Source organism: Tenrec ecaudatus, chromosome 1, assembly GCF_050624435.1.
Source record: "Tenrec ecaudatus isolate mTenEca1 chromosome 1, mTenEca1.hap1, whole genome shotgun sequence".
NCBI lineage: Eukaryota > Metazoa > Chordata > Mammalia > Afrosoricida > Tenrecidae > Tenrec > Tenrec ecaudatus.
In genome coordinates, this window is record NC_134530.1 from 214,199,626 (window position 1) to 214,225,846 (window position 26,221).

At 42.1% G+C, this 26,221-nt stretch overlaps 1 protein-coding gene across 1 annotated transcript in view; it reads left to right on the forward strand.

The window, feature by feature from the left end:
• Window positions 1-26,221, forward strand: part of CRB1 (crumbs cell polarity complex component 1) — a 218,993-nt gene that overhangs the window by 26,231 nt on the left and 166,541 nt on the right. The window contains 4 exon segments of the mRNA XM_075541873.1: window positions 810-1,286; window positions 1,289-1,384; window positions 20,394-20,589; window positions 24,486-24,625. Of these exon segments, the coding sequence (XP_075397988.1) occupies window positions 810-1,286; window positions 1,289-1,384; window positions 20,394-20,589; window positions 24,486-24,625 (909 nt within the window).

Below are 26,221 nucleotides of genomic sequence, written 5' to 3' on the forward strand. Positions count from 1 at the left end.
TTGTGTGCTTTGTGGAAAATGTTATACACTTGCAAATGTTTAATGACTTGGGAAAAGATTGCTGGATTATTGATTCCTTGCACATTATTATTCTAAATGGATCTCTTTAAATGCATCCTTAGAAAAGGGAAGTGTTTGGAGCAGTGTGAAGTCACAAACTCTGCGACATGTATTCCCTGACTGTGGGATTTAATGCTATCTGTAAATCATGTCTCTGTGAAGATTAAAAATAATACATGTAAAATATCTGACATGGTTGATGTAGAAAGTAAACCTTCAGAGTAAGTATTCTATAAATTTTTATTTTTTTCCTTTTTCTAAGTTTTTTTCTAGAGCATACAATGGTGATGTTGCTAAACCTGCGATATAGCAAATGACAAGATTACTTAAATATGGCTTCTATTTAGACAACATATTCTGATATAATACAATAACTCGTCTCCCACCACTTCCTCAAACGCTCCATGAGAATATGTGAGTGAAACACTTACGAACAGATAGGATGCTTTCACACCTGTTTCAATGTGTTCCATTGCTCAATGCCCGTGTGCCTGAGAAAAGGAATATGGAGAAAACAAGAACTCACCAACCTGTGTCTGTTTCTTATTAGCAACACTCTTTGTTTTTAAAGAGTGAATAGTTTAAAATGTATCATTAGAATGAAGCCAGCTATGTTTTTGACTAACAGGGGTATGTGCTTGGGTGTATGGGATTAACAGGTTCATGGAACAGGGATGGCAGGAATGAAGGTCTATCGTTTTATCCTCAGCTATCGAAGCTTACTCTTTTATGCTTTTCTTTCCTGGTAGATTCCTTTTGCAACACAAATGATGCGAGCTGCCTCTCAAACTCCTGCCAAAACAGTTCTATATGCACTGGTCTTTCCAAGGACAATTGCCGCTGCTCAGACACAGTCAATAATTTGGATAAAGCCTGTGGCAGCCTGAATGGGCCCTGTTTCTCTAATCCCTGTCAGCAGAATGCTTCTTGTGTCAACACCACAGAGCTGGGCTTCCGGTGCAAATGTCTCCCTGGCTACAGCGGGGCAACCTGTGAGACTGCCATTGGTGACTGTGGCAGCAACGTCTGCCAGCATGGAGGCATCTGTCGTTCCCACCCTGTGGGCTCTGTCTGCATCTGCCCTGCTGGGTATGCTGGGAGCTTCTGTGAGAAGGATTACGATGAGTGTGCTTCCAGCCCCTGTCACAACGGAGCCATGTGTCAAGATGGAATCAATGGCTATTCCTGCTTCTGTGTCCCTGGATATCAAGGCAGACACTGTGACTTGTGGTGGATGAATGCGTTTCAGATCCCTGCAAGAACGAGGCTGTGTGCCTTAATGAGATAGGAAGATACACTTGTGTCTGTCCCCAAGACTATACTGGTAAGTGTGATGACATGTCAGTCCTTGCCGATGCACTTGTTTCCCTCTCAATGTGGTAACAGCAGGGGGGACATTTTTGTCTCATCTAGTTCATGAAAATAACCAAGTCATCACTATACAGAAATCCACGGGGCTTTCAGTGTCTGTCTACGGATATGGTTTTACAGAGAACTCCGTATGTTTTAAAACTTGCATTCATGCCAGAATGGGCGGGCCTGATGATCTGCTTGCTGTGGAGCCCACTGTGATACATGCAGACCTCATGAGCTGTGCCCGACCTTCAGGAATAGATCCCAGGCCATTCTTCCCAGGTGTGTCTGGGCTGGACTCGAACCTCTGTGTTTTCAGTTAACAGCTGAGCACATTGGCCATTCTTCCCACCGAGAATGCCAAGTAAGAGAGACTGTGAAGGAGGATCTGGTGATCTACTTATTATTAGCGGGTCAGCTTCATTCAGATACAAAGAGGAAAGGTAACTTCGATCACCTGTTTAATAGAATGGCCTGAATTGTGATAAGCTCATCTGTGATTCTTAACCCTGAATGCACATTAGAAATTATCACCCAGATATGAAACCGAGGTACATGGAATCCACCTGCAGAGAGTGGTCTAATTTAATTGATGGCTCCCGTGTGGGTTGGTCCCAGAGACAGAAATTAAGGATGTGACCTAAATTTGGAAACTATTCTTGCATGTGGTCTCAATTAGACACACAGGGAGGGTGGTTTATTCAGTCATCGGACGGTGACCAGTTGTGACAGCGCAGGTCAATTCACAAGGCACCCAGCGGAAGGCCTACAGAACAAGGGGGAAAGGGAAAAGATGAGACTATTAGAAGTTGGCCTGGATCCGCTGAAGGGCTGGGGCTCAGCCTAGACCTGTCGATGGATCCAGGAGGCTCTATTTTCATGAACCTGGCTGGAGTGTGCTACATCTGAATTTAGAGTGGCCATAAAGAACCTGGCCTACACAAACAGCCTGAGTTCCACCAAGCTGCAAAATAAGAAGGTGTAATAAATTTCAAAGGACAGCAAGGTGGGAGGGAATTGAGCACCAGCCGCACATGGAGGGAAGGCTCCGCTGCGTGATGCACCATGAGCTACACGGGCATCGTGAACTATGAATCGTGAACCGTGCTCAGAGAGAGGCACAGAAGATACTAGCAAAATCGGCTTTGCATAAGCAAAAACTCCCATCTAAGTTGAAAATAAACAGCACCAAAGTTTTTTAATGACCAGACTGTTAATTCAGCATGCAGCTCTTTTTAGTTCAAGTTTATGCAATGAATCATTCCATAATTTAGGGACTTCCTTGAGATTAGCCAGATTGACTAATGTATATTTTTCACATTAAAAAAATAAAAGAGGACATGCCTCCAGTCTGAGGCAAAGGAAGCTGCACGAGGAAGGAAACAGCGATTAGGTGTACGATGAAATGGAGGAGTTGAAGGAAATATATTATGTCCTCTCTTCTGTGAAATGGACCTTGATATAAAAATAATCTTTGGGGGAAAGAAAAAAACCCACCCCATTAAATCAGCTTATCAGTTGTAAGATGCATCTCTAGCTTTGAAACAGAAATGTCTACACGTAAGAACTTCGCTATATATTCCAGAAAATCCATGAAAAATTTTATCTGCCAGGCACGGCAAACCTCAGCAAGAAAGAGATCACCTAAAATCAGATAAACTGCCAAAGCAGAAAGTTTTACAGGAAGCAATAGAGCTGAGCTGAACGGGCTGGTCAGCATTTGTTTTGGGCAGGAGGGAAGAAAACTTGGGAAGGTCAATGTGACGTTCAAGCACATTCAGTATTGTACTCTCAAATGCTTTTTGCCCTTTGTGTGTGTGTGTTGAATTGTAATTTATTTTCAAGGATTTTTTAAAAAATATTTTTATTAGGGGCTCATACAACTCTTATCATAATCCATACATACATCAATTGTGTAAAGCACATCTGTACATTCATTGCCCTCATCATTCTCAAAACATTTGCTCTCCACTTAAGCCCCTGGCATCAGGTCCTCATTTTTGTCCTTTTAGACAGCAGATATTGAACCAATACAATAGGATCTAAGCTAACAAAAGGAAGTCGCAGGGGCGGGGGAGGACTGTGGAAGATAGAATGGGCAGCTAACTGCAAAGTCAACAGTTGAAACCCATCAGCAGCTCCATAGGAGAAAGATGAGTCTGTCTGTTTCTGTAAAGGTACAGTCTCAGAAACCCAGAGGAACAATTCTACTCAGTCCTATAGGGTCTTTGGAGTTCGAATGGATTCAGTGGGAGTTGTTGGTTAAACTAAACTCTCAAGAAGAAATTTACTATTCAGTTATTTTATGGTGAGGATTTCAAAAATAGAAAACACATACTCATGGCTCATCGACTCTGCTCCAAAGAAAGACAGATTATTAACCAACTTATTTTGTATGTCCTCTATGACTGGGCTTCAAGGCATAGTGTTGTCGTTTTAAACGGACCTCCATCGAGGTGATGGTGACCCCACCCTTCAAGAATCGCACGGGTTAGTTTGGAGCTGACTCCATTTGACTTCAGCAGGAAGGGGAATCTATCTCCATATCTACCCATGGACAGGCCTCCACCCTCTATCCTTCCTTCTCCTGTCTGTTCGCACACCAACGACAATGCTGAGGGAGTCCATCATTCATTGCAATGGGCTCTCAATTAAGGGGGTGTATTAGGGAAATTTATTAGGGAACTCACTAAAGAACTCATGATTATGGGAAGTTATTAGGGCACTCAAAAGGTTACCACAAGTCAGGATCAATAAAGAATAATGCCACAGTGTCCTCCTCAGCCAGCAACCAAGTCTTTCTGGTGCCCAGTCGTTCAGCCCCAGGCGCCTTTGGCTTCTGCCTCTTTGGAGCAGGAAGCCTGCCCGCTGCTCTCCCTCAGTCCCAGAGCTCTGCCCCTCAGTTCTGTCTCACGGGGCCACTCTGCCTCGGCCTCTAGTCTCAGCTGCTACCCCACTTCAGGGAGAGATTGCAAACATTCTCCGCTGTGGGCTCATCTTCCTTGATCGCCCTGCAAATTCTCTTTCTGCTTCCCAGATGGCTCTCTGACACACAGAGGAATGGCTTTGATGGAGATGTGGTTTTTGTCTTTCAGCAGACCATATCCTCATGGAGAATTTTGTCCACTCCTCTCGGAAGAAGGGCTCAGAACGTATCCCGCCTTAATCAGGACCACTAAAGTACCAGAGAATTCTCTCCAAAATGAGATTATAGCCACAGGTTGAGAAGCTAGAATTTACAATGTTTTCACAAAAGGGACTATGGATAGAAGAGCCTTATTTGGTCATTTCACCTCACCAGTCAGACAGGTACTGCAGCATAGCTTAGAGCTCAGGCCCTCAGGTGATGGCGTTCCAGCGAGGAAACTCACATCACTTGGGAGAACTAAGGGACCTGCGCAGGTAAGGGTTCAGCACTTGGTTGCTAACTGAAAGGTTGGTGGTTTGAATCAAGCCAGCATCTCTGTCCAAGAAAGGTCAGATGATCTGATGCCTTAAGATTACGGACTAAAAAACTCTAAGGGGCCCTAAGGTAGGAACCTTGTCACACGAGGTGACTACGAGTCAAAAGTGACTTTATAGCATCTAACAACACTGAATAGAGTTACATGATGACATCAATGTTCGAGGTGGTTGACAGTTTAGGTTTCATCCAATCCTCAATTTGTGTGAGGATCGAGCTGTTGGCAACATGCAGAGTGTGTTAAAGAGGGTGGCGTCGTAGCAGAGCCTCCTGAGAAGCAATGACTGGGGACCTGCATTGGGAGGGAGCCCTGTGGGTGCAAAAGGGAAGGACAGGTGTGAACGTCACTGGGAAGAAGATTCACTTACCATTCATCAAGCCCAGCATAATTACAACATATGGCATCCATGGAAAACCTGAAGTCTCTAACGTGGCAAAAGAATGCATAGAAAGTTGCACTGCTATTCCCAATGTAATGAAATCATTGTACAGATCAATGGCTCGCAACCTTCAGTGCACATCAGCCTGACCAGGAGGGCTTGCTAAAGTGCAGAATGACAGGTGTCGTCTGTCTGTGGAGGAGCCCAAGAATATTCATTTCTCACAGGTTTCCAGGTGCTGTTACTGTTAAACCTTCAGAGATTACACATTGAGATCCACCACTGAAGATATTTATGGCGATTTTCATGTTTCATTCTTTACTCTTCTTTCAAAAAAAGTCCATGAAATGAAAACAGAAAATTTGGTTTTTATTGAGAGAAGTTGTTAATGTGGAGCACAGTTCTTCTCTGACACAAAGACTCAAAGCATGGCAGTTGGTTAGGTTTATTTTTGTATATATGGTATGAGCAAGGAACAAATAATTATTGGATTTATTCCGTCATTACTTTATTCTACAGATATATCTTGAGCATTTTCAATGCATTAGGCACTCTCATTTTGTAAATACAGGAATAGAGAAAGGTGATGGAAAACCTTATATTTTAGGGGAGAGAAACTTACATATACCAAATTAATGAGCAATGGACAATAATGATACAATAGACAAGTAAACTGGATCATGCTAGATTCAAAGGAGATAAGGAAGACAAATTCAAAGGAGATAATGAAAAGGAGAAACGTGGTTTAATGTTAAACCTCTGAAGGTTTGACATTAACAGTTTTGAATAGCAGTGGCGATTGAATTTTAAATTGAATGGGTAGGAGGCCTTGCTGCGAGGTGACCCATGAATACATTTCCCAAGGGGTGGGGAAGGGAGCCAAGCTGATGGCTTGTGGAACAGAATGGGTGGCGGCCCAGGAGGTGCACAGCCTCGAGGTGAACAGGACTTGTGTGTTTGAGGGGCAGCAGTGACGCTGGTGGGATTAGAGTGGAGTGAGCAAGAGGTAAGACCAGACAGACAGAGACATGGGCTCCGTGGCAGGGGTGGGGGTGGGGGAGGGGTGTCTTTGTATTGACCTTGGCTCTTCTTCTGAGTGACATGAGCAGCTTTCAGAGGGTTTGAGCTGAAGACTGACATTATTAACTACAGTTTAATTAGATTATTCTGTTTGTTGTACTGAATGAATACTAGAGTACTGGGTAGAATTAAGGTGTCCCATGGAGATGAAAGCAATAATTCAGTTATAAGATTTAATCTTCAGAGGAAAGCCTAAGGGAATTACTAAATCTGAACAGCAATGCAGCAATCCACCTCTTCAATCCATCTTTTCTTTAAAATGTAAGATAAACATGTTTTCCACTTTCTACTCTCTGCTGCTCCCTGATCACCATCTCTAAATTATTCAGGCTAGGTCAAGCAACAATATAGTCTTCCTTAGTAGTTTGTATCAACCTTATTCTCATGTAGTATATTCCATGTGGATAACTGAATCCTGCCCTGTCTCTGGGTGACATTAACAGTTACTCACTTAGTTTCTTATCACAAACATCTTTCATTGCATTGCATGCTCTCCAGAGCCTTTTTTAAAAGGCATTGTCCATTCTAATGCGTATGAAATACAATGTAGCTAAATACGTGTGCTGTCTTTAAAATGGCATTTATCAAGTACATCAATAGAATTTCAGTCATTTTCCAGTTTTAAATATAGGCTTGATTTTCCATCTTCTTGCAATAAGCTTTTTATCAATTTTGTAGGTATCTGTGAAAAAAACTGCATGGCTTATTTAATAGTCATGCAATGGGAAACAATTCAGGGAAAATAAAACTATTAAGTGGAAATTAGAATTTTCAAAAAGTGTCCATAAGGAAAAATAGAAACTTGTTTCATGAGAAATAATATTTTATTATCATTGAGTTTTTAAAAGTATGTTTCTGATAATAAAGTAAAAGATATGTTAAACTTGCATAAATCTACTATGAATAATTATTAACAACTAGTCAAAATACCTAATAACCTTAGACATCAGCATAAAGAACATTTAGCAATACTGATTCTCTGGGCACCTACAAAGATATTTCAAGTATCACGCATTATGTAAAATAGTCATAACATATCTTTTGTTCTAAAAATCAAATAGTGTGTAATAATATCAGAAGAAATTTCTGAATTTTACAAGTTACATTTTTATTTTATAAAAGGAAAATTGTTGTCTCTATGCCCTTCCTTATAAAATCTTTGTCTTGTAGTGTCATATAAAGTAAATTTAACACTTCTTCTAGCACCTGCTGAGAACTACTCTGCAACCATTTCAAGTAGTTTTCACGCAGAAGTGAGATGTCTGGCTCCTGATAGATGTTTGTTGACTGAGTACACAAAATAACACGTTATTCACAGAGGAAATATTTATCACGCACTGGACATTGTCTGGACATTGGAGACATAAAGATGACTAAGAGAAAAGTTACCCTGTTTATTCAAGGAGCTGTCTTGTAAACAAAATTACAATCCTACGCTTGGTGAGCAGAGGGCTGAGGAAGCACAAAGCAGCGGGGCGCGGGTTCAGGGGTTGAACTAGTAGTGTGCACAGAACTAAACAACCTCTTACCTACCTGGTCATCCAGTTGTACCTACTTTGCTATCTGAGTGGGGAGATGAAAAATACTTGGTCCTATAAAGGAACTGGTGTTACGGAAAGACTTTGGATTTTGGAAGCAGCAAACTGAGATTCCAGGTCTAGATTGTATGTTTTCTGGTGGTTTCGTATTGGATAGATATCAATAGTTCTGAGCTTCGTTTACTTATTCTAATATTGTTTTTTGTGTCCTTCATTGCCTTTGAGTCAATCCCGACACATGCTCACCCATGTGTGCAGAGAGAGAGAATCTATACATTGGGATTTGCAAGTCTTTGTTCCTTCAGAAGCAGATTGGTCTGTCTGACTTTCCAAGCAGCTCGCGGTGGTTTCATACCACCCCCCTTTCTGCTAGGCGCCAAGTTCTGAACTGTCTACACTCCCCAATTCATCTGTTCCAGCATCGGGAATTTTACCCTATTACCCCCCTCTCAGGATCGTGGCGCGAATACATTGCGTTAGTAATAAAAACAAATAAACTCACTGCCATAGAGTCGATGCCGACCGATAAAAGATACATCATGAACAGTTTGGGACTGTGAAAAGGCTAATTGCTACTAGCTCCCTATCTCTAAATGTCATTCGGAGTAGCAATAGTGTTCAAGCAATGTTCATTCATGCTGTTATAGGTGCCGGTTTTCTTATATTTGAATCATTCTCTGTCTCTTTCTCTCTTTTTATCTTCAGAAGATTACCGGAATCAGTTCAAGGAAGAAATTAACCAAAGGTTACAGTCTCGGCCCTCTTTTTGAACTTAAGCTAGAATATTATAGTATGGCTAGGCAAGAACTATATTGTGAACCTGCCATACCATAAAGCGTAGGCTTGGAGAGAGTATTGAAATGCTAACATTTGTGAATTATGCCGGAACTGCGATTATTCTCATGGTGAGGACCTAAGGAAGTCCTTTCTTTTGATCAAAGCGTAATTATAGAAGCGGGAAATGTGTACTAGTGAGCTAATCAATATGAAATACAAAGATAGCAATGTCTCAGTCATCTACTCAAGACATTTGCAAAACTAAACACAGTATAAAGCGGTCTGCTGGGTGAGAGCATCAACTGCTCCCCGGGGCAAAGGTGAGGCTTTCCGTTGCTATGAGGCTTTATCACGTTGGGCATCACGGGGCAGTTGCACTTCGTCCCGTAGTGCTGCTGTGAGCTCAAACGCACTCAATTGCTGGAGTCGCTTTTTGGGCCTGAGCATCTTTGAGATTCTGAAGCGAGTCCTTGACTTTTTAACCTGCCTATGAGGGAGCTTCTAAAATTTCATGGAAAATGGAATTAAAAATAGGATTTTCCCATGAAGATTTTGGAACTTCCTCTTCTATTTTTACAAATTTTGTAAATTAAGAAAAAACATACACGCGTGCGCCCGCACCCAAAATCTGCATAACAGAAGAATACAATGTAGCCTCTTGATCTAGACAAATAATTTTGAGAATGCAAACAAGGCCTTGGGCTACTTAGGTTCTTTGTGACGGCGTAGGCCGGAGGAGGAGAGTCTTGGTGACGTTGTACATTAAGCATGAGGCTGCTGGCCACAAAGTCAGAGGCGAACCCCCCAGCATCGGAAATGCTTTGATGGCAACAGATTTGATTTGGGTTTGGTTTGAGCAGAGAGCTGACATACAGATGAGCTTAGGGGAAGATGACTGGTGTAGTACAGATGAGCTTAGGGGAAGCTTAGTGTATGTAGTTTTAAGTAGGTTATGTAGTACTGCATGGACCTGCAGAGCGGGAGAATTCTTTTTCAAATGGACACCTGCAATCATAAAGTTTCATCACATACAAGAAAGTCTTAGCCTTCCCTAGTTTCTTAAAAGTTTTGGGCTACTATGGTATAATGTGTCACACTCCAACCTTAGGCTTCATCAAGACGCTCTATCTATACTCTTTCCCAAGCATTCCTGGTAGTGCGGCAGTCCAGCATATAGTTGCTAACAGACACCTTGAGGTGATTTTAACCATTGACCTTTTGCTTAGCAGCCATAGACTCAATCACCATACCACCAGGTCCTTTTATAAAGATCTTAGGCTCGGCAATGAAATGGGGCAGTGACACTGTGTCACAAGAGCCTGTTATGAGTTGAAAATGATTCTATTGCACCCAACAACAACAAGTTGTCTCTTCCAAAGGCCGACAAAGGAACAATTTGTCCCACTAGAACTAGTTCTACTTTCCTTGCCTATTCTGTGAGAAGGGCCTGCAAGTGTCAAGAATATTCTTGAACTCAGGAGTCGCAAAGGGGAAGAAATATGACAAAGATTAAGAAAACCACGAGGAAACATATGTAGTATTGAAACAAGAATCTCTCCACACAAGCAAACCTGTGGGGACCGAAAGGACGATGACAGATGTAATAATAAAGTGCAAAAATAAAATATAAAATTGGTCAATAAAATAATAGCAGAATAATAATTATCAAATTTCATCAGCTGTACACAATCACTTATTTTACAACACACCAGTAAATGTCTTTCAATTATCATTAAAAAAGAAAAACGAAACTAAATGGGACTCAATGCTAAGACACCCTTGGCTGCCCTGCACATTCTAGTTACAAAGGTGTTGTGAATTCAAGGGAGTCTTAGAATTGAGCCAAGGCAATAGTCCTTCAGGGACAAAATGCTAGATTTGTAAACTCTTCTTTATGGAAATGATTTTAATGAGTGATTTTGTTACTTTTCTGTGTCCTGGACAAAAGTGTGTCTACACACCCAGATTGGAAAGCTTATTGGCTAAAACCTCTCAGATGTTTTCACTGAAAATGAAAAAAAGTCCCCGTTTAATCCTTGCTAGGATCTTGCCAAAGGTGATTATGCTCATTTGACACTGTGAATCAGAGCAGGAAGTCATCCCGCCTCTTTTCATTACCGGAAAATGTTGGAAAGACCCTGACATTGACAGAGCGGAGCAGAACATGCTGTGTAAATCACCAGCTGTAGCTGAAACCTGATGTTCCATCTCTTTGCACTGATATGTGTGCCCTAGATTTGCAGTGATAACGGCTGGACTTGATGTACCATATATTATTCCTTAAAGAATTCAAAAAGTGCATGCACAGTTCTTAGTCACAAGGACAATGGTATGCATCGAGGCCTGATGTCAAATATATTAGGTTGCTGTTAAGTCGATTTTGACTCATGACAACTATGTAGGACAGAACTAGCCCGCAGGGGTTCCAAAGCAGTGAATCTTTATGGAAATAAAACTGCCATATCTTGTGTTGGGTACTTAACCAGGCTCTTTAATAGATTAGGTGGAATCTTCGATTTAGAATGCTAGGCTAATACTACCGATTATCATTAAGGCAAGTCCAATTCAGAGTGACCATACAGGACAGGTTTTTTGAGACCTGACACCCTTATTTTTCTCCCACAGAGTAACTGGTGGCTTTCAACTGCTGACCCATATGCCACCAGGCCTCTTTAGTCTAAGACTTATTCAATCAATTGTTTCCGAAGCATGGGCTCTATAGCTAGTGAGCGAAGTGCTCAGGGTGGCTTCGTGAGGCTGTGTTGCAGGCCCTGGGCAGCCTTCCCTCACCTTACTGAGTGATGAGGACAGAGTTGCTGAGAACAAGAACCTGCTCCGGGCAGATAGCACACGATATACATGCCTTTGTAGCACAGAATGTTAACATCCATCTCCATCTGAAGACAACTGTGTACTGAGGTGAAAAATCTCCAAATGTCAGTCCAAAAGCCCAGAACACAATCACTCAGAAACAATGCCATTTTCTAAGGATTTGCCAAAGTCATACATTTGACTTGATGGATTTTGGCTTAGAGAGGACCCAGGCTTGAGGAAGCAAATCAGTATCTTGGTTCTTCATTAAGAAATGATAGATTAGTTCCTGGGCTCTGACTTGATCATCCATTCATTCATTTGAGAGCTATTGAGCATTTCCTATATAACAAAGTGTGTTCAGTATAGCAGTGGTGGTTAATTACCATTTAGTCAGCTCTGACTCATGGCAACCCTGCATTATAACAGAAGGAAGCATCGCCTGATCCTGCGCCACCTTCAAGATAACTGGGGTGTTTGAGTTTCTGGTTTTGGTATTGCATCAGGCTGTCTCACTGAAGGCATACCTCATTTTTGATGGCCATCTATTTTACCAACCATGATAGCATTGCTCTAGCTATTGGCCTTTCCTGGCAAAAATAAGCAAACAAAAGTCTCACCATCCTTGCCTCTAAGGAACATTCTTATAATTCTTCTAAGATTGATTTATTCTTCTGGAAGTCCACCATATAGTCAGGACTCTTTGACAACACTACGGTCCAAATGCAAAACAAAAACATCCATTGCTAAGATGTTAAAGGCAGAAGACTCTGATCTCAAAGAGCTCATCGTTGTACTGGGGAAATGGACAAATAAGCAATTGTAGAACAATGCAATGCATCTTTTGTATTACAGGAATTTATGAGAACCCAGTAAATGGTCATCTAGGACAGTTATATTTAGTAACATGTAATTTCCAGGAACATGTGAACTTGAACTCAGCCCATGAGAAGTAACTGTAGTTACTTTGGGAGGTAGGGGCTGATGAGTGGGGAGCAGAGGTGTATGGCTTGAAAGATGAGAGACAATGCAGCTGTAAGATCTTCCATCTGGCTGGTAAAAAAATAGAGTCTGGTAGTTTAAGAAGCTTCTAAGACATTATGAGAAAATTGTGTTTTATCTAAAGGCAAGGGGGAACTACCTCAAACGCTTTAGCAGACAACAACAACCTAGGTTTATTTAATAAATAAAGCGCTCGTAAATGGAAGCTGGAAGTGAGAGGTTATTAGTATTTGGTTACAAAGGAACAGACATTCAGTCATGGTTCATTAGATCAATTTCCTAGGTAAAAAATGGCAGGGCTTAAGGCAAAATATAGGAGGAGCCCAGGTGGTGCTGTGGTTATGGGTTGAACTGGGATCTGCACAGTCAGCAGTTCAAAACCTTCAGCAGCTCCATGGAAGAAAACCTGGGATTTCTACTTCCATAAACAGTTGCAGTCTCGGAATGCCACAGGGACTCACTATGAGTCAGCATTGGCCAGTGAGCTTGGTTTTCGTTATTACTAAGTAAAATGTGGGTGATTATAACAAGTAAAGAGATTATAGTAACTTCTGGAAAGTTGGCTGAGATGACCTGGAATGATGTTGATGAGCTCATTGAAGAATATATCTACAGAGTTGGATCACCTGGTCTAGCATTATGCAAGCATGTTATAATGTATTACTGACATAGAGTCTATGTGAGAAATGTGGCTTCTTGATTTCCATTGTCCACGCTTGTGGACCACAGTCTTTTCTCATACACAAGTAGATACATAGATACCTTTCTTTTTCTCTAATGCACCTTTAAGCGCCAGTTTCCACGGAAAATTGGCACTTGTCTTAAAGTCTCTTGCTCCACATTCTCTTTTAGAGAGGGCTTCTCTTTGCGTCTCAGGGCTGGGAGAGAAGGGTTCGCACTAGCTTGTTGATGCTGCAAGATCGCTGGCTCATCTCTGAATGCTTACACAGCCCCTTTCATTTCCTTCAGAGATCCTCTACCACCAACTTTCCAAACACTCCCAGTATCATCAGACTTCTCCTCTCTTCCAGTCATCTTTTGTGAGCCTCTTCTGTCATTAATTTGATATCCAAGTTCACAGCTCTTCAAGTTCAGTTCAAGTCAACATGCTGGGCTGCATATTCACCACTAAGTAGGTGTGTGCCCGCCCCCGGGGAGGCACTTCCTCCAAGTCCTTACTTCAGAGGGCTGTGATGCTCAGGGATGGTGAAGAGTACGACTCTGAATCCGGACAACCTATCATCTAATCCTGACTCTACTTTCCAGCTCTTTGATTTGCAACACTTTTCTTAATTTCTCCAGGATTCAGAGCCATCAGAAATAAAATAATCCACTGCTGTTGAGTTGATTCGGACTCTCAGAGTGGCTCTCTAGAATGTTTCTGAGGTTGTGAATCTTGACAGGAGCAGAAAACCTCTTTTTTTTTTTCAAGAAAGAAAAGCTTGTAGTTAGTTCGAGGATCATTTGTTGGCCTTTAGGAGTGTTTTCCAGTCCAGTCTATTGGGGAACCATGCCCTGGCCCCAAAGTCCACTTTCAGCATTCCCTGGGGACTTTGCCGCTCCATTCCCTTGCTGTTCCGCTGCACTCCCCCAGTGCTTTGCCTCGGTGTGGTGGGATCAGGTCAGGAGCTATTCCCACACTGTGTCTCCAGTGCTGTTCCCTGCAGGGCCATGGGTCAGTGAGGGTTGTAATGTCTCATAGTAGGGCTGGCCATGTGGTCCTCTCTGTGGACTGGCTGCTCTAATTGGGGTCATCATCCTCAGGGCGTAGTGGGCCAGAATGTGCTCCACTCTCTCCAACTCCCCCTTCATCTTCTTCCGTGTGCTCTGATCAGATATGACCCTCTCCTGGAGCTGCAAGAAAGCCTCATTTTTATCCCAGAGCACTGCTGCAGGGTTTGAATTGCTGACCCTGTGCTTAGCCACCCAGTATGTCACCTAATATGCCAACAGGGCTCCAAATTCCAGCATCTGTCTTTGAAGGACAGGGCGTACAGGCCGAATGGTCTACAGATGCCAGGATGGTGAGACTTGATGTCACGTACTTGAGACATGTTGTCAGGAGAGACCGGTCCTGAGAAAGGACATCTTGGTACATTAGAGAGGCAGTGAGTAAGACAAAAGCCCCTTTGACAAGATGGACTGAGACAGTGGCAGCAGCAATGGGCTCAGACAGAAGAGCAATTGTGAGGATGGCTGAGGACTGCTCAGTGTCATTCTGTTGGAGATTGGGTCGCTGTGAATTGGAACCAACACAATGGCACTTCACACCACTCCATAAACAATGTTTCAAGGACTAAATGAAATCAATGCTGTACATAAGGTGCTGGGCAAAGTATCTGGCATGAACTAAACTCCCGATAAATGTCAGTGTGACTATTATTTTTGTTGTTGGTATTCCTAACAAAAAAGGACTCTCATCTTCAAAGCAAGTATGGAGATGAGAGGCCAACAAGTACTTCCAAGATGATGTTGCAAGTCCTACATGCATGTCGAGGGCAGAACCATTCATGAGATCTGGAGAGGCTTCCCCAGGGGAGCAATGGTTAGCATAAGTCTGAAGGATTTCATCAGATGGTTAAGTGGGAAGAGTGTTTTGGAGAGAGAGATCAGTACAGAGACTTAGAATGGTGGCAGCACATGGTGGATTTGAGGACTATCCGCTGATCCAATATGGCTGGTGTGCAGAGGGATTAAAGACGGAAGTGATGTAAAGGTTGCCAAAATAAATTTCCATTTGCTCCCAACCCAATGAGGAGCAATGACAGAATTCAATGGCCACGCTTTCCGGCTTCACAAGATGCTTATCGCCCGCGGCCTCCAGGCCCTCTGCTCTAGCACGGAGGAGCCACTTCCCGAACCAGCTCCACTTTAGGGCTTGGGAGTCTTCAAAACTGTTTGAGTGTTATGATTTTTACTGTGATGTGCGGTCTGTCACTTTCTTAACTCAATTTGGCTTGTCCTTTGTCATTGGCAGGACCTCAGCTACTTGGCTGCTCAACCCCCATGGGTCCATCACTCCTCTATTTTGCTATCCCTCTCTAACAAACCCAGGGTTCATGGTATTTTTTGTGGCTGCACATTGGGCTGCTAACTGCAAGCCGGCAGTTTGAAATGACCAGTGGCTCAATGGGACTTTCTACTCTGGTAGACAGCTATTGTCTCAGAAACTCACAGGGCAGCTGTACCCCATCCTTGTAGGATTATTATAAGTCGACATTGGCTTGATGGCACTGAGTTGGTTTTTTCACTTTGCTTTTGCTTTGATTTAACAAGCTCATATTTCTTCTGAGGAAGCTCTGGGTGTACTTGAACCTCTAATTTCTTGGTTAGTTGCTGAAGTGGTGAGAAAAAGTGGGCAGGGTTCCTTCTGTCGTGTGTAGGTCAGGGTCCCTATGAGTCAGAATCGACTCAACCGCACCTCCTAACAACAATAACAGCGGAGTGTTAATGGTCTGCATCACTCGGGGCCTCTTTCTAAGAACAGGACCTTGGGTATTTGCACAGGTCACCCATCCATGAAGCCAGCCATGTTTGTGCAAGCATCAGAAGAGTTAAAGGAAGCAAATACAGAGCCACTGCCAGAAAAAGAAATCTCAAATTTCTGAAAGGAGTATAGGAAACTGCTGAAATTCCCCAGAAGCTCTGGGAAGTGGACACTATTCTACAGCAGTAATAGGGGGCTCTGCAGACTTTAGGAACAGCTGTGAATTATACCTGTCCACATGCTGGACTGCTCTGAGCTAGCTCAATAAAATCAAAGCTTCTCCACTACCTTTAGAAATTATATGCCTCTCTCTGGCAAACTCAAACTACCAATCATGGGGTATGATAGTTACATAATCTGTTGTTAATTTGAGACTTATGAGTGAAAGGTTGGAGTTTAGCCTGCCAATTAGGTCACAGCTTGATGACCTCACTTGGAGTTGCTAAGGAGATAAATAGTTCATTGGAGGTGGGACACCTGCTCACTCCCTGGGAGACATTACAGCTGACAAGACACATGGAGCTACTCTAGTGCCCTGCGCTGGCGGTGCCATGTGGAGATCCCTGCCAGCCCTGAGATGCTTGCAAGGCCACCGGATCCACAAGACTTTCCACCCACTGGCCTGTGATCTTCCAGTGTTTGGTGTCATTGCCTGTGTTTTGAGAGTCTGAAGAGGACTTTATAGATTGATATCAAGCATATGGGTTAATTTCGGACTTATGGACTTGATCTGAACTGAGCTAACAAGTTTTCTTAATGTACATTTACTCTTTATATAAAACTCTTTCTTATACACATATGAATGTCCATGAATCCGGTTCTCTAGTCTACCCAGACTAACACATGGGGGGATAGAAATAGGGGGAATGGCATCTCTTGGCTTCTCTGTGATGCAGAGGATATTTTTGGAATGGAGAACAGCAACACTGAGTTTACAGTAGACAGTCCCATCTACCTGGATTGAGGCTAACCACACTTAAATTCTATATTTTTATATTATTGATATCAGGTTCTAGCGTGGCAGCTTGTGAAGATATCACAGGATCTGGCGGTGTTTTGTTCTTTGTACGCAGGCTTGCTTTGGGTGGGACCCAACTTGAAGGCACCTAACAACAGAAGCAGGAGCCGCAGTGGTGTCTTCTACTACACTCCTGGATCAGGATGGGTGGCAGTAGCAAAGGCTGTGGCTCTTCTTCTCCTACATCTTGGGGTGCTGTAGAAAGTATTCATCCAAGTGGACTTTCCTTGTATCAGTTAAGATGAACTTGCTATAAAAGGAAAGGAAAAAGAAGTAGTAAGAAAGAAAGGTTACTGTTAAATCATTTTTTTTAACACACGACAACCCCAAGTGAATTTAAAAAAAAGGAAAGGAAAAGAGGGTAAAGGAGGGAGGAAGGGATGAAAAGGGAAGAAGGTTATGTCCAAAGAGCCTGGAAGAAGATCTCGCATGTGCATTGTCCAGAAAACCAAGATAAGGTGGAATGGCTTTTTAAATTTGGTTAATTAAGACTAAAATGAGGAGAAAAAGAACCTTCAGATGACTTATCAGAGACATTGTTTCTCTACACCAGATACTGAGTAAACTTGGTAAGTTCTTGTCATTTCATATTTTCAAAGAACACATTAGAGGAAAGGGTGGGATTTTTAAATCTTCCTAGAAAATACTTGAAATGGTTCTGACAATTTGTGGAAACTGGGTAGTGGGACATGCTCTCTGACCATCAGGAACCTGACAGATCACCTACAGTAATTACCGATGCTACTATGGATATAAGCCTCAGCTTTAAAGTCTCCTCGGTTTTTCTATTGCACTGTCCAAATCCACTGCCAAAGAGCACTCTAAAGAGCAGAGATGTCACTTTGACTATGCCACATACATTCAGTTGTCTCACATGCACGCGAATACTGGATAGTTCATAAGGAAGACTGAAGAAGAATTGAGATGCATAGTGTTGGAGAAAAATACTGAACACACCATGGACTATCAGGGAGACAAACAAACCTCTCCTGGAGCAAGTCTCACCAGAGTGCTGCTAGAGGTGAGCAGGGCAAGACTTCCTCTCTTGGACAGAGTATTAGAACCATTCTCTGGGAGAGGGCATCATGCTTGGAAAAGCAGAACCAGTACAAGAAAGAAAGACCTTCGATGAGATGACTTAGTACTAGCTGCAGCGAAGGGCTCCACTATAGACAATATTGTGAGAATGGCACAGGGCAAGGCAGAGCTGGGTTGTGTGTACAAAGAGCTGGGTTGGGTTGTACACAGAGTTAGGTTGGGTTGTACACAGAGCTGGGTTGGGTTGTACACAGAGCTGGGTTGTATTGTACACAGAGCTGGGTTGTGTTATACACAGAGTTGGGTTGGGTTGTACACAGGGTTGGGTTGGGTTGTACACAGAGTTGGGTTGGGTTGTACACAGAGCTGGGTTGCGTTGTACACAGAGCTGGGTTGCGTTGTACACAGAGCTGGGTTGGGTTGTACACAGAGCTGGATTGGGTTGTACACAGAGTTAGGTTGGGTTGTACACAGAGCTGGGTTGTGTTATACACAGAGTTGGGTTGTGTTGTACACAGGGTTGGGTTGGGTTGTACACAGAGTTGGGTTGGGTTGTACACAGAACTGGGTTGGGATGTACACACAGAGTTGGGTTGTACACAGAGCTGAGTTGGGTTGTACACAGAGCTGGGTTGTGTTGTACACAGAGCTGGGTTGGGTTGTACACAGAGTTGGGTTGGGTTGTACACAGAGTTGGGTTGGGTTGTACACAGAACTGGGTTGAATTGTACACAGGGTTGCCAGGACTTGGACTCAGTTCGACAGCACTTAAAAACAGCTCTCATATTAAGTCGCCAATGAAATCAGAGGTGCTTTTGCCTCCTGCCCTATACATTCCTTTTGGTACCAAATTGCTCCATTCCTGGCTTTGTTTATTTATTATTATTTTTGCTATCATCTTTTCTCTTGATAAGTAATTCCAACAAACTTTTTATCCAAAGCTGCTCTTGGAAAAGGGTTCTATAATTGAGATTGATTTTTCCAATTTTACTCAACCTGCCACAGAAGAGCCCGTTACTGCAACTGCATCCAATTTCTATTCTTGTATCAGTTTTAACGGCATGGAACATTTTTGATAACACTAGCCATGAAAAGAGTTGCCAGATAAAATGGACCAACTGTGGTGGTCGGTACCTTTTTGAAGGTTGATTGTTTATGGATCTGTAATCACTGTCTTCACATCCCAGCAGATATTTAAATTCAAAATGAAAATTCTGAATTATACAGATACTTTCTCCATGAAGTCAAACATCTGGAGCTACAAAAACATCTGGATGACTAGCTAGATTTCTCACTTCTTCAGATTTGGCATCGTGCACACATAGAGTGCACTGCTTTGCCTTTGTCAATAACAGCGGTGAGATGCAATAAGAACCATGCTATCAAGCAGCATTGAGAATGCTACAAATAAAATCATTCTGAATATTACTAGCTTTCTAACACTGAAATTTTACGCAAGCTACTGAAATACCTTCTTACGCATCGATCAGGGTTACTTTAAAACTAAAGTCTTTGAACTGACACGTGTAAACACTGCCGCAGTATTGTAAACAATGGTCCATAAAATATTTCTGGAGTGTTAGAAAGTCATCCGTGTTATATTTAAACCCAGATTGATATATGTATATATTGCATTTCAAAGGTATAATGTAGACATGGGTTGTATTTAAACTGATACTCTGACCTTATGTATTAATAATTCTAGCAAATAAAAATGACTGAAACATGAAAGGAAATATCCCAGTGTCACACAAAAACTGTGAAATAACAATTCCTAAGGTTGTTTTTCCTTAGTCAGTATTTAGTGTGGATAGCTAGTCTTCTAGGCACTCCAGGACACATTGAAGTATAATAGTAATCACATGCGGTAGGCAGGGATTATTTTCTCCTAATCATTAGGAAAGAGAAATATGGAGAGATTAAGAAGCTGCTCAGAGTCCCAGTGCTGATGCGTGGCTGTGACAAGCTCTCAGCGCAGGTGGGCTCCCTGTAAAGCCTGGGCTTTTACCCACTGCTCTCTGAGCTGCCCAACGCAGCTGCATGTTGAAAAGCAATCTGAAAGCCTTGACCAATCCCTTCCAAACTTCCAGCGAAAGTGCAGTTGACAATCACTGTGCTCTCAAAACGCCTTCTTTGTGTCCTCAGAATACAAAGCCACAAGCTGTTGTGTGCAATCTTTTTTTTTTTTTTTCAACGAACAGCTGCTCTGCTCTGTGCAACTTCCCACAAGCATGCCAAAACGTGAATAACAATTAAAGAGAGGGATTATTTTGGGTAACATAGCATTTGACAAGAGCTTTGGTAAACAAAGACTTGCCAAATAGCTAACATATCAACACTTGGCTCAAGCTTTTCTTTTTTTCCCTTCTGCTGATTATTTTAAAAGGTGCAAACTGTGAACTGGAAATTGATGGCTGTTGGTCCCAGCCCTGTCTGAATGGTGGAACTTGTCAGGACGTCCTCGGCAGTTATTTCTGTGCCTGTGCCCCTGGACTCCATGGAGACCACTGTGAACTCCACTTGGATGAGTGTGTGAGCCAGCCGTGCCTTAATGGCGGGCGCTGCGTGGACGGAGACAACAGGTAGGATCTCACCCACATTTTGGTGACTGGCTTGGAAAGGAATCGTTGAACAATAACTGTATTCCACTCTGGAGAATTTGGAGAGGTCACATTCTCAGTATTTTGCACTGTACCTAAAGCTGTTGAGAGTAGACTCCAAAATGAATTATTGGAAAGTCCAAGTCCTCTGTTCCCCACAGGAGGGTTGTCCAGGTCACATGGCAGGGGTATAAACAGTTGAGCACTTCACTGCTAATCAGGAGTTTGGAAGTTGGAATCCACCTAGAGGTGCCTTGGAAGAAAGACCCGGTTTAGTAATTATGACCGTTAAAGCCACGTAAAGCAGACCTGCCCTGACACACACAGGGTTGTCATGGGCAGAGATCAACTTGACGGCAACTGGTTGTGGTTTCTTATAGAAGGTTAGATTTGCCTTTATTCATCAAACGTCCTAGCTTTGAAATTCCATGGAATAAACTTGTTGAAGACAGAGAAGGTATCAAGACACAGCTAGAGATTACTGTATGTGTGAACATAGGGTGTAGCTACATGGCAAGTACGTAAATCAACAGGTGAAAAATGAATCCTTTAGGCATGTTATATAAACAGCAATGTGAAGGACAATTGTATTCATGAATTATGTCTTGAATGCCCTGTGTTTGGAGAATTGGAAACTTTTGAGAAAGTAGAATGGTGAGAGGTAGCTCTCTGATTCTTTGTTGTTGTTTCAGGCAAAACCAGCAATAATAAAGTATACTTTAATATGATATAATAAATTTATGAAATATTTAATTTCACATGAAATACATAGAGGGGAGCATTCTAGTACTTATTTAGGTTACAAATACTGAATTATCAAATGCATAAAAATTTTAACAGCATTAAGCACTTACTGTCGTCTTGCTGTGATGGACATTAATGTTCCCACACGGCAAACAAAGAGTCTAAGATTCAAGGGGGTTACGTGTCTCTCGCAAGGTCCCTCAGTTAATTCTTTGGGGGGAAAACTGTGACTAGAGTATCTGCTTTTATTTAATAAGTGAGATAGAACTCATCTCCAATGTATTTTAAAGTGAATTAAACTTAAACAGGGAGCAATAAATAAAAGACATCTGTGCTCCAAACATATCCAACAAGATAATTAAAATTTACATAAAGCAATGCAATTGTTCATTTCTTTTGTTAAACACAAAACATGGCTTTTAACCATATACCATGTCCTGCCTCTGGCTTTTAATGATGTCTCAACCATGCTCCAGTGCAGGACTAAGACTCCAGGAGGTTTGTCAGCGGCCTCGACAGACAGACCAGAGTGGCAGCTTTCACCTCAGAACTTCAAAGGACAAGGAGAGCCCCATTCATGGTTTCCTGTCTCCAGAGAGCCTCCGAACAGAAATTGCCCAAAGCTTTTGATTCCTGTGGAAATGTAAACAGGCCAAGCCTAAAACCTTGTCACATTTTATTCTCCCCACTTGAATGTGAGGTGAATGGTGTGCTTGTTTTACCCTTTTATGTTGTTAGAAGCCCTCAATTTGGTGACAGAGTAGGACTACCGGCAGGGTTCCTAGCTTGTATTCTTTGAGAGGAGCCTTGGTGGCAAAGTGGTTAAAGCACTCCATTGTAACCAATTGACATTTTTATCCCACCAGCCACTCCATGGGAGAAAGATAGATGACAGTCTACTTCCAAAAATATTTACAACCTTGGAAACCCAGTGGAGCGAGTTATACACTATCCTACAGGGGCACTGTGAGGTGGAATCTCCACACCTGCAGTCCCCTTGGCTTGGTTAATTTACAGAAGCAAATCACCAGGCCTTTCTAGTGGAGTAACTGGGTGGGTTTGAACCACCAATCTTTTCGTTAGCCACGGGGTGTTTAAACTTTCGCGCCTCCAGAGCTCCTTTACTTTACCCTTATATTCTTAATACATGCTATCTTAGTTTTATTGAATTGGGGGAGGAAAGTAATCACAGAGACCCAAATGTGGCAAGAATTTATTTTCCCACAACAAAAAGTAACAGAGTAGCATATTTACTAGGAAACATGAAACAAACAAACAAAATTGCAGACCAAAAGAATTATTCAAATTTGTCTCTAATGTTAGGAATTGAGGTTTCCTAGTCAGGAAGTGAGAGAGGCCTCATGACTGTCCAGTAAGCATTGGACGGCTAACTGCAAGATAACTGGTTCAAAATCACAAACCACTTTGTGTTAGAAAGATGAGGCAGTCTGCTCTTATAAAAAATTACAGACCTGGAAACTTTCTACAGGATCACTCTGAGTCTGAATCGATTTGATGGCTTGGACTCTGGTGGACAGTGGGCGATACATTGAACTGCTAACCACAAAGTTAATGGTTCAAACCCACCAGTTACTCCATGGGAGCCTTATGAGACTGCTTCCTCCAGAAGTGATTGGCAGTTGTGGGAACCCTAAGGGGCAGTTCTACTCTGTTCTATGGGGCAGCTATCAGTCAGAATCCACTTGATGGTAGTGGAAGTTGAACATTCAGGAAGCACCATGAGTAGAGAGCTCAAATTAATATCTTATAAATAGTAGGTTTTAGTAAATATCTTTAGTTGAACAATGAGATGTGAGTAGAGGATTTCTAACTAGCAAGACATACACAAATTTTAGTCACTTATTATATCTGGCTGTATTTCAGATATTAGTGAAGTTCTAATACCTGTGGGGCATACTAGATTAAGTGTTCACCTATTTTTTGAGAAGGTTGGAAGTTGGAAAAAAGGCCTGGTGATCTGCCCCACAAAGGTCACAACTGTGAAAACAGTACAGAGCACATTCTACCATGTACACACAGGGTACATCATGAATTAGAAGGAACTCGGCTTCACTGGTTTGGTTTCAGACTCTGTGCTCAGTGGTAAACACACAGAGTCACGGCACACAGGCCTCTAGTTGCCCTCTCTTGTCCCTCAGACCTTTATTTCAGTAGTCCTTGGGGGACACAGGCAGGTAAGTGCTAGATATTAGACGAAAAGCTACAAGTTGGAACCTGATCAGGAGCATCATGGAAGACAGTCTGGCTATCTGCTTCCAAAAAGTCACCACTCCGACCAGCACAGGGTACAAAGGCACTCTGCCCACGTTGGGTCACAGGAGTTGGGTGGAATCGATTCAGTGTCAACTCACTACAAGGGCAACAGACTTCATTTCACCTAGACTGGATATGCTCACTTACGTTTTTATACTACTACCCCTTGAAATAAAAAAAAAACTCCCACTCGATAAAAGCAGCACCTTCCCCCATCAGCTCTCTCTCCAATAGCTGTCATATAATCCCAATCACTCAGCAAATGATTAGAAATTCAATGCGAAAATATTCCTGCGATCTAAAAGTAAGAGAAAAAATATAAGTCATAATTGATTTAATGAGGTATTTACTGATTTTGAAAACAATTTCTTGTTTCATTTTCATAAAGAGCTTTATTGAGACTTATAAATAAAAGAGTGGCATAGTAGTATATTTCATTCTCTACAGCCTTTGAATATTTTAATGACTTTGTTTATTGCTAGATGATAGCAATTTATTCACTGTCTTTTGATGCTTGAGATATGGAGCTTTGTTTTTTACATTTAATTATAATACAGCTTCATGTAAAATTCTTTGGAAATAAATTTATGGATGAGGAGCTTGAGGTAGATGATGTGATTTCCAAATATTTTACATGAAGCTGTATTATAATATTTAAAAAGAAGATAATATTTTTCAAATGATAAGACATAAATATGAAACTCTCAATGCTTTCATAACTATAGAGATAATTATCAGGGCTTTTGATTTAGGTATTCAGACTGTACATGGATCCCAAGTTGATAGATCAGGAGGACAGAGAAAATAATTTCCCTCTCTCTGACCAAGAGTTGACAGGAAACTTTCCTTTTACTCTCCAGGTCTGTCTGTGACTGCACGGGGAGTGGGTTCACAGGGACACACTGTGAGACCTGGACGCCTCCATGTTGGTCACAACCCTGTCATCATAACGCTACATGTGAGAACAGCTTTGACAATTACACTTGTCACTGCTGGCCTGGTAAGTGACAGAGTGTCTTCCATCAATTCATTCCCCTCGTAGAATAGTAGCACATCTTTTGTATAGAACAGAAATGAAGATTTCCTGTTGTTACAGGTTCAGAACCATCTTTCTCTCGTTATCACTGTCTAATGTAACTGTAGTTTTCAGTGTTCACACATACCTACTGCTAGACTAGGGACTCCCTCAAGCAGACTACCACGTGGCCCAATAATTAGAACATTTTCCAGAAAAGGGAGCACAGGGATGGGAGTGGGGTTGTGGAATCAGTGGAAAGATAAAATTCAGCATCTTTGTAGAGAAAAAGAAATCATAAGCAGCTGCCTCAAAAATATTATTTTAGACATCTGGAATGTGTAAAATCTCAATTAAATCATGATGAAATCTAACAGGCGTGCCTTTTAATTCATATAGTTTGGTCAATGTGACTTTCATGGAAAAGTTTAGAATGATGTTCTAGAAATAAGAATATTCTTCGATGACCACATATTGTTGATGCCTGAATAAGAAGACAATGGTATTTAATGATTAAGTCAATAATGATGTTAACTTTGCAAGCAATCTACTTGAAATATTTTAAATTAAATTCTCGCTCTAATTTCATGAATGGAAATGAAAGACATCGCAACTCCTCTCTTTTCTTGATCTACTGAAAAATAAACGACACATTTGTGGCTGTACAAAGTTTGCTTGCATAGGCTTCGAGTCCCTGGATGGCTGCAAATGGTTAATCGCTCAGTGAATTGTTGTCACATTGAAAGTTGGGGTCCAGCCCGAGTTATCTCAAAAGAGAGGCCTGGTCATCTGCTTCCTGCTCCAAACAATTGCCCATGAAAGCCCTGCAGAACACACTTCTCTGACACATCGGGGTTGCCCGAGGTGGACGCAACTCAATGGCCATTGGGTATCCAGCTATGTAAGGGAGCTAATCATCTGTCTCTATCTTGCTATTTGTTTTGTTTTTCTTTAAATCATTTTAGTGGGGGTTCATACAACTCTTATCACAATCCATGCAGACATCCATTGTGTCAAGCACATTTGTAAAGTTGTTGCCATCATCATTTTCAAAACATTTGCTTTCTGCTTGAGCCCTTGGTATCAGTTCCTCATTTCCCCCCTCCCTCTCTGTACTCCCTCCCACATGAGCCCTGGATAATTTATAAATTATTATTATTTTGTCATATCTTACACTGTTCAATGTCTCCCTTCACCCACTTTTCTGTTGTCCGTCCTCCAGGGAGGGGGTTATATGTAAATCCTTGTAATTGTTTCCCCCTTTTCACACCGCCTTCCCTCTACCCTCCGGGTATTGCCATTCTCAGTGCTGGTCATGAAGGGATCATCTTTCCTGGATTTCCTGTGTTTCCAGTTCCTATCTGTACCAGTGTACATCCTCTCGTCTAGCCAGATGTGTAAGGTACAATTGGGATCGTGATAGTGAGGGTGGGGGGATGGGGTCAGGAAGCATTTAGGAACTAAAGGAAAGTTGTATGTTTCAGCATTGCAACACAGCACCCTGACTGGCTCATCTCTTCCCATCGACCCTTCTATAAGAGGATGTCCAGTTGCCTACAGATGGGTCTTGGGCCCCGACTC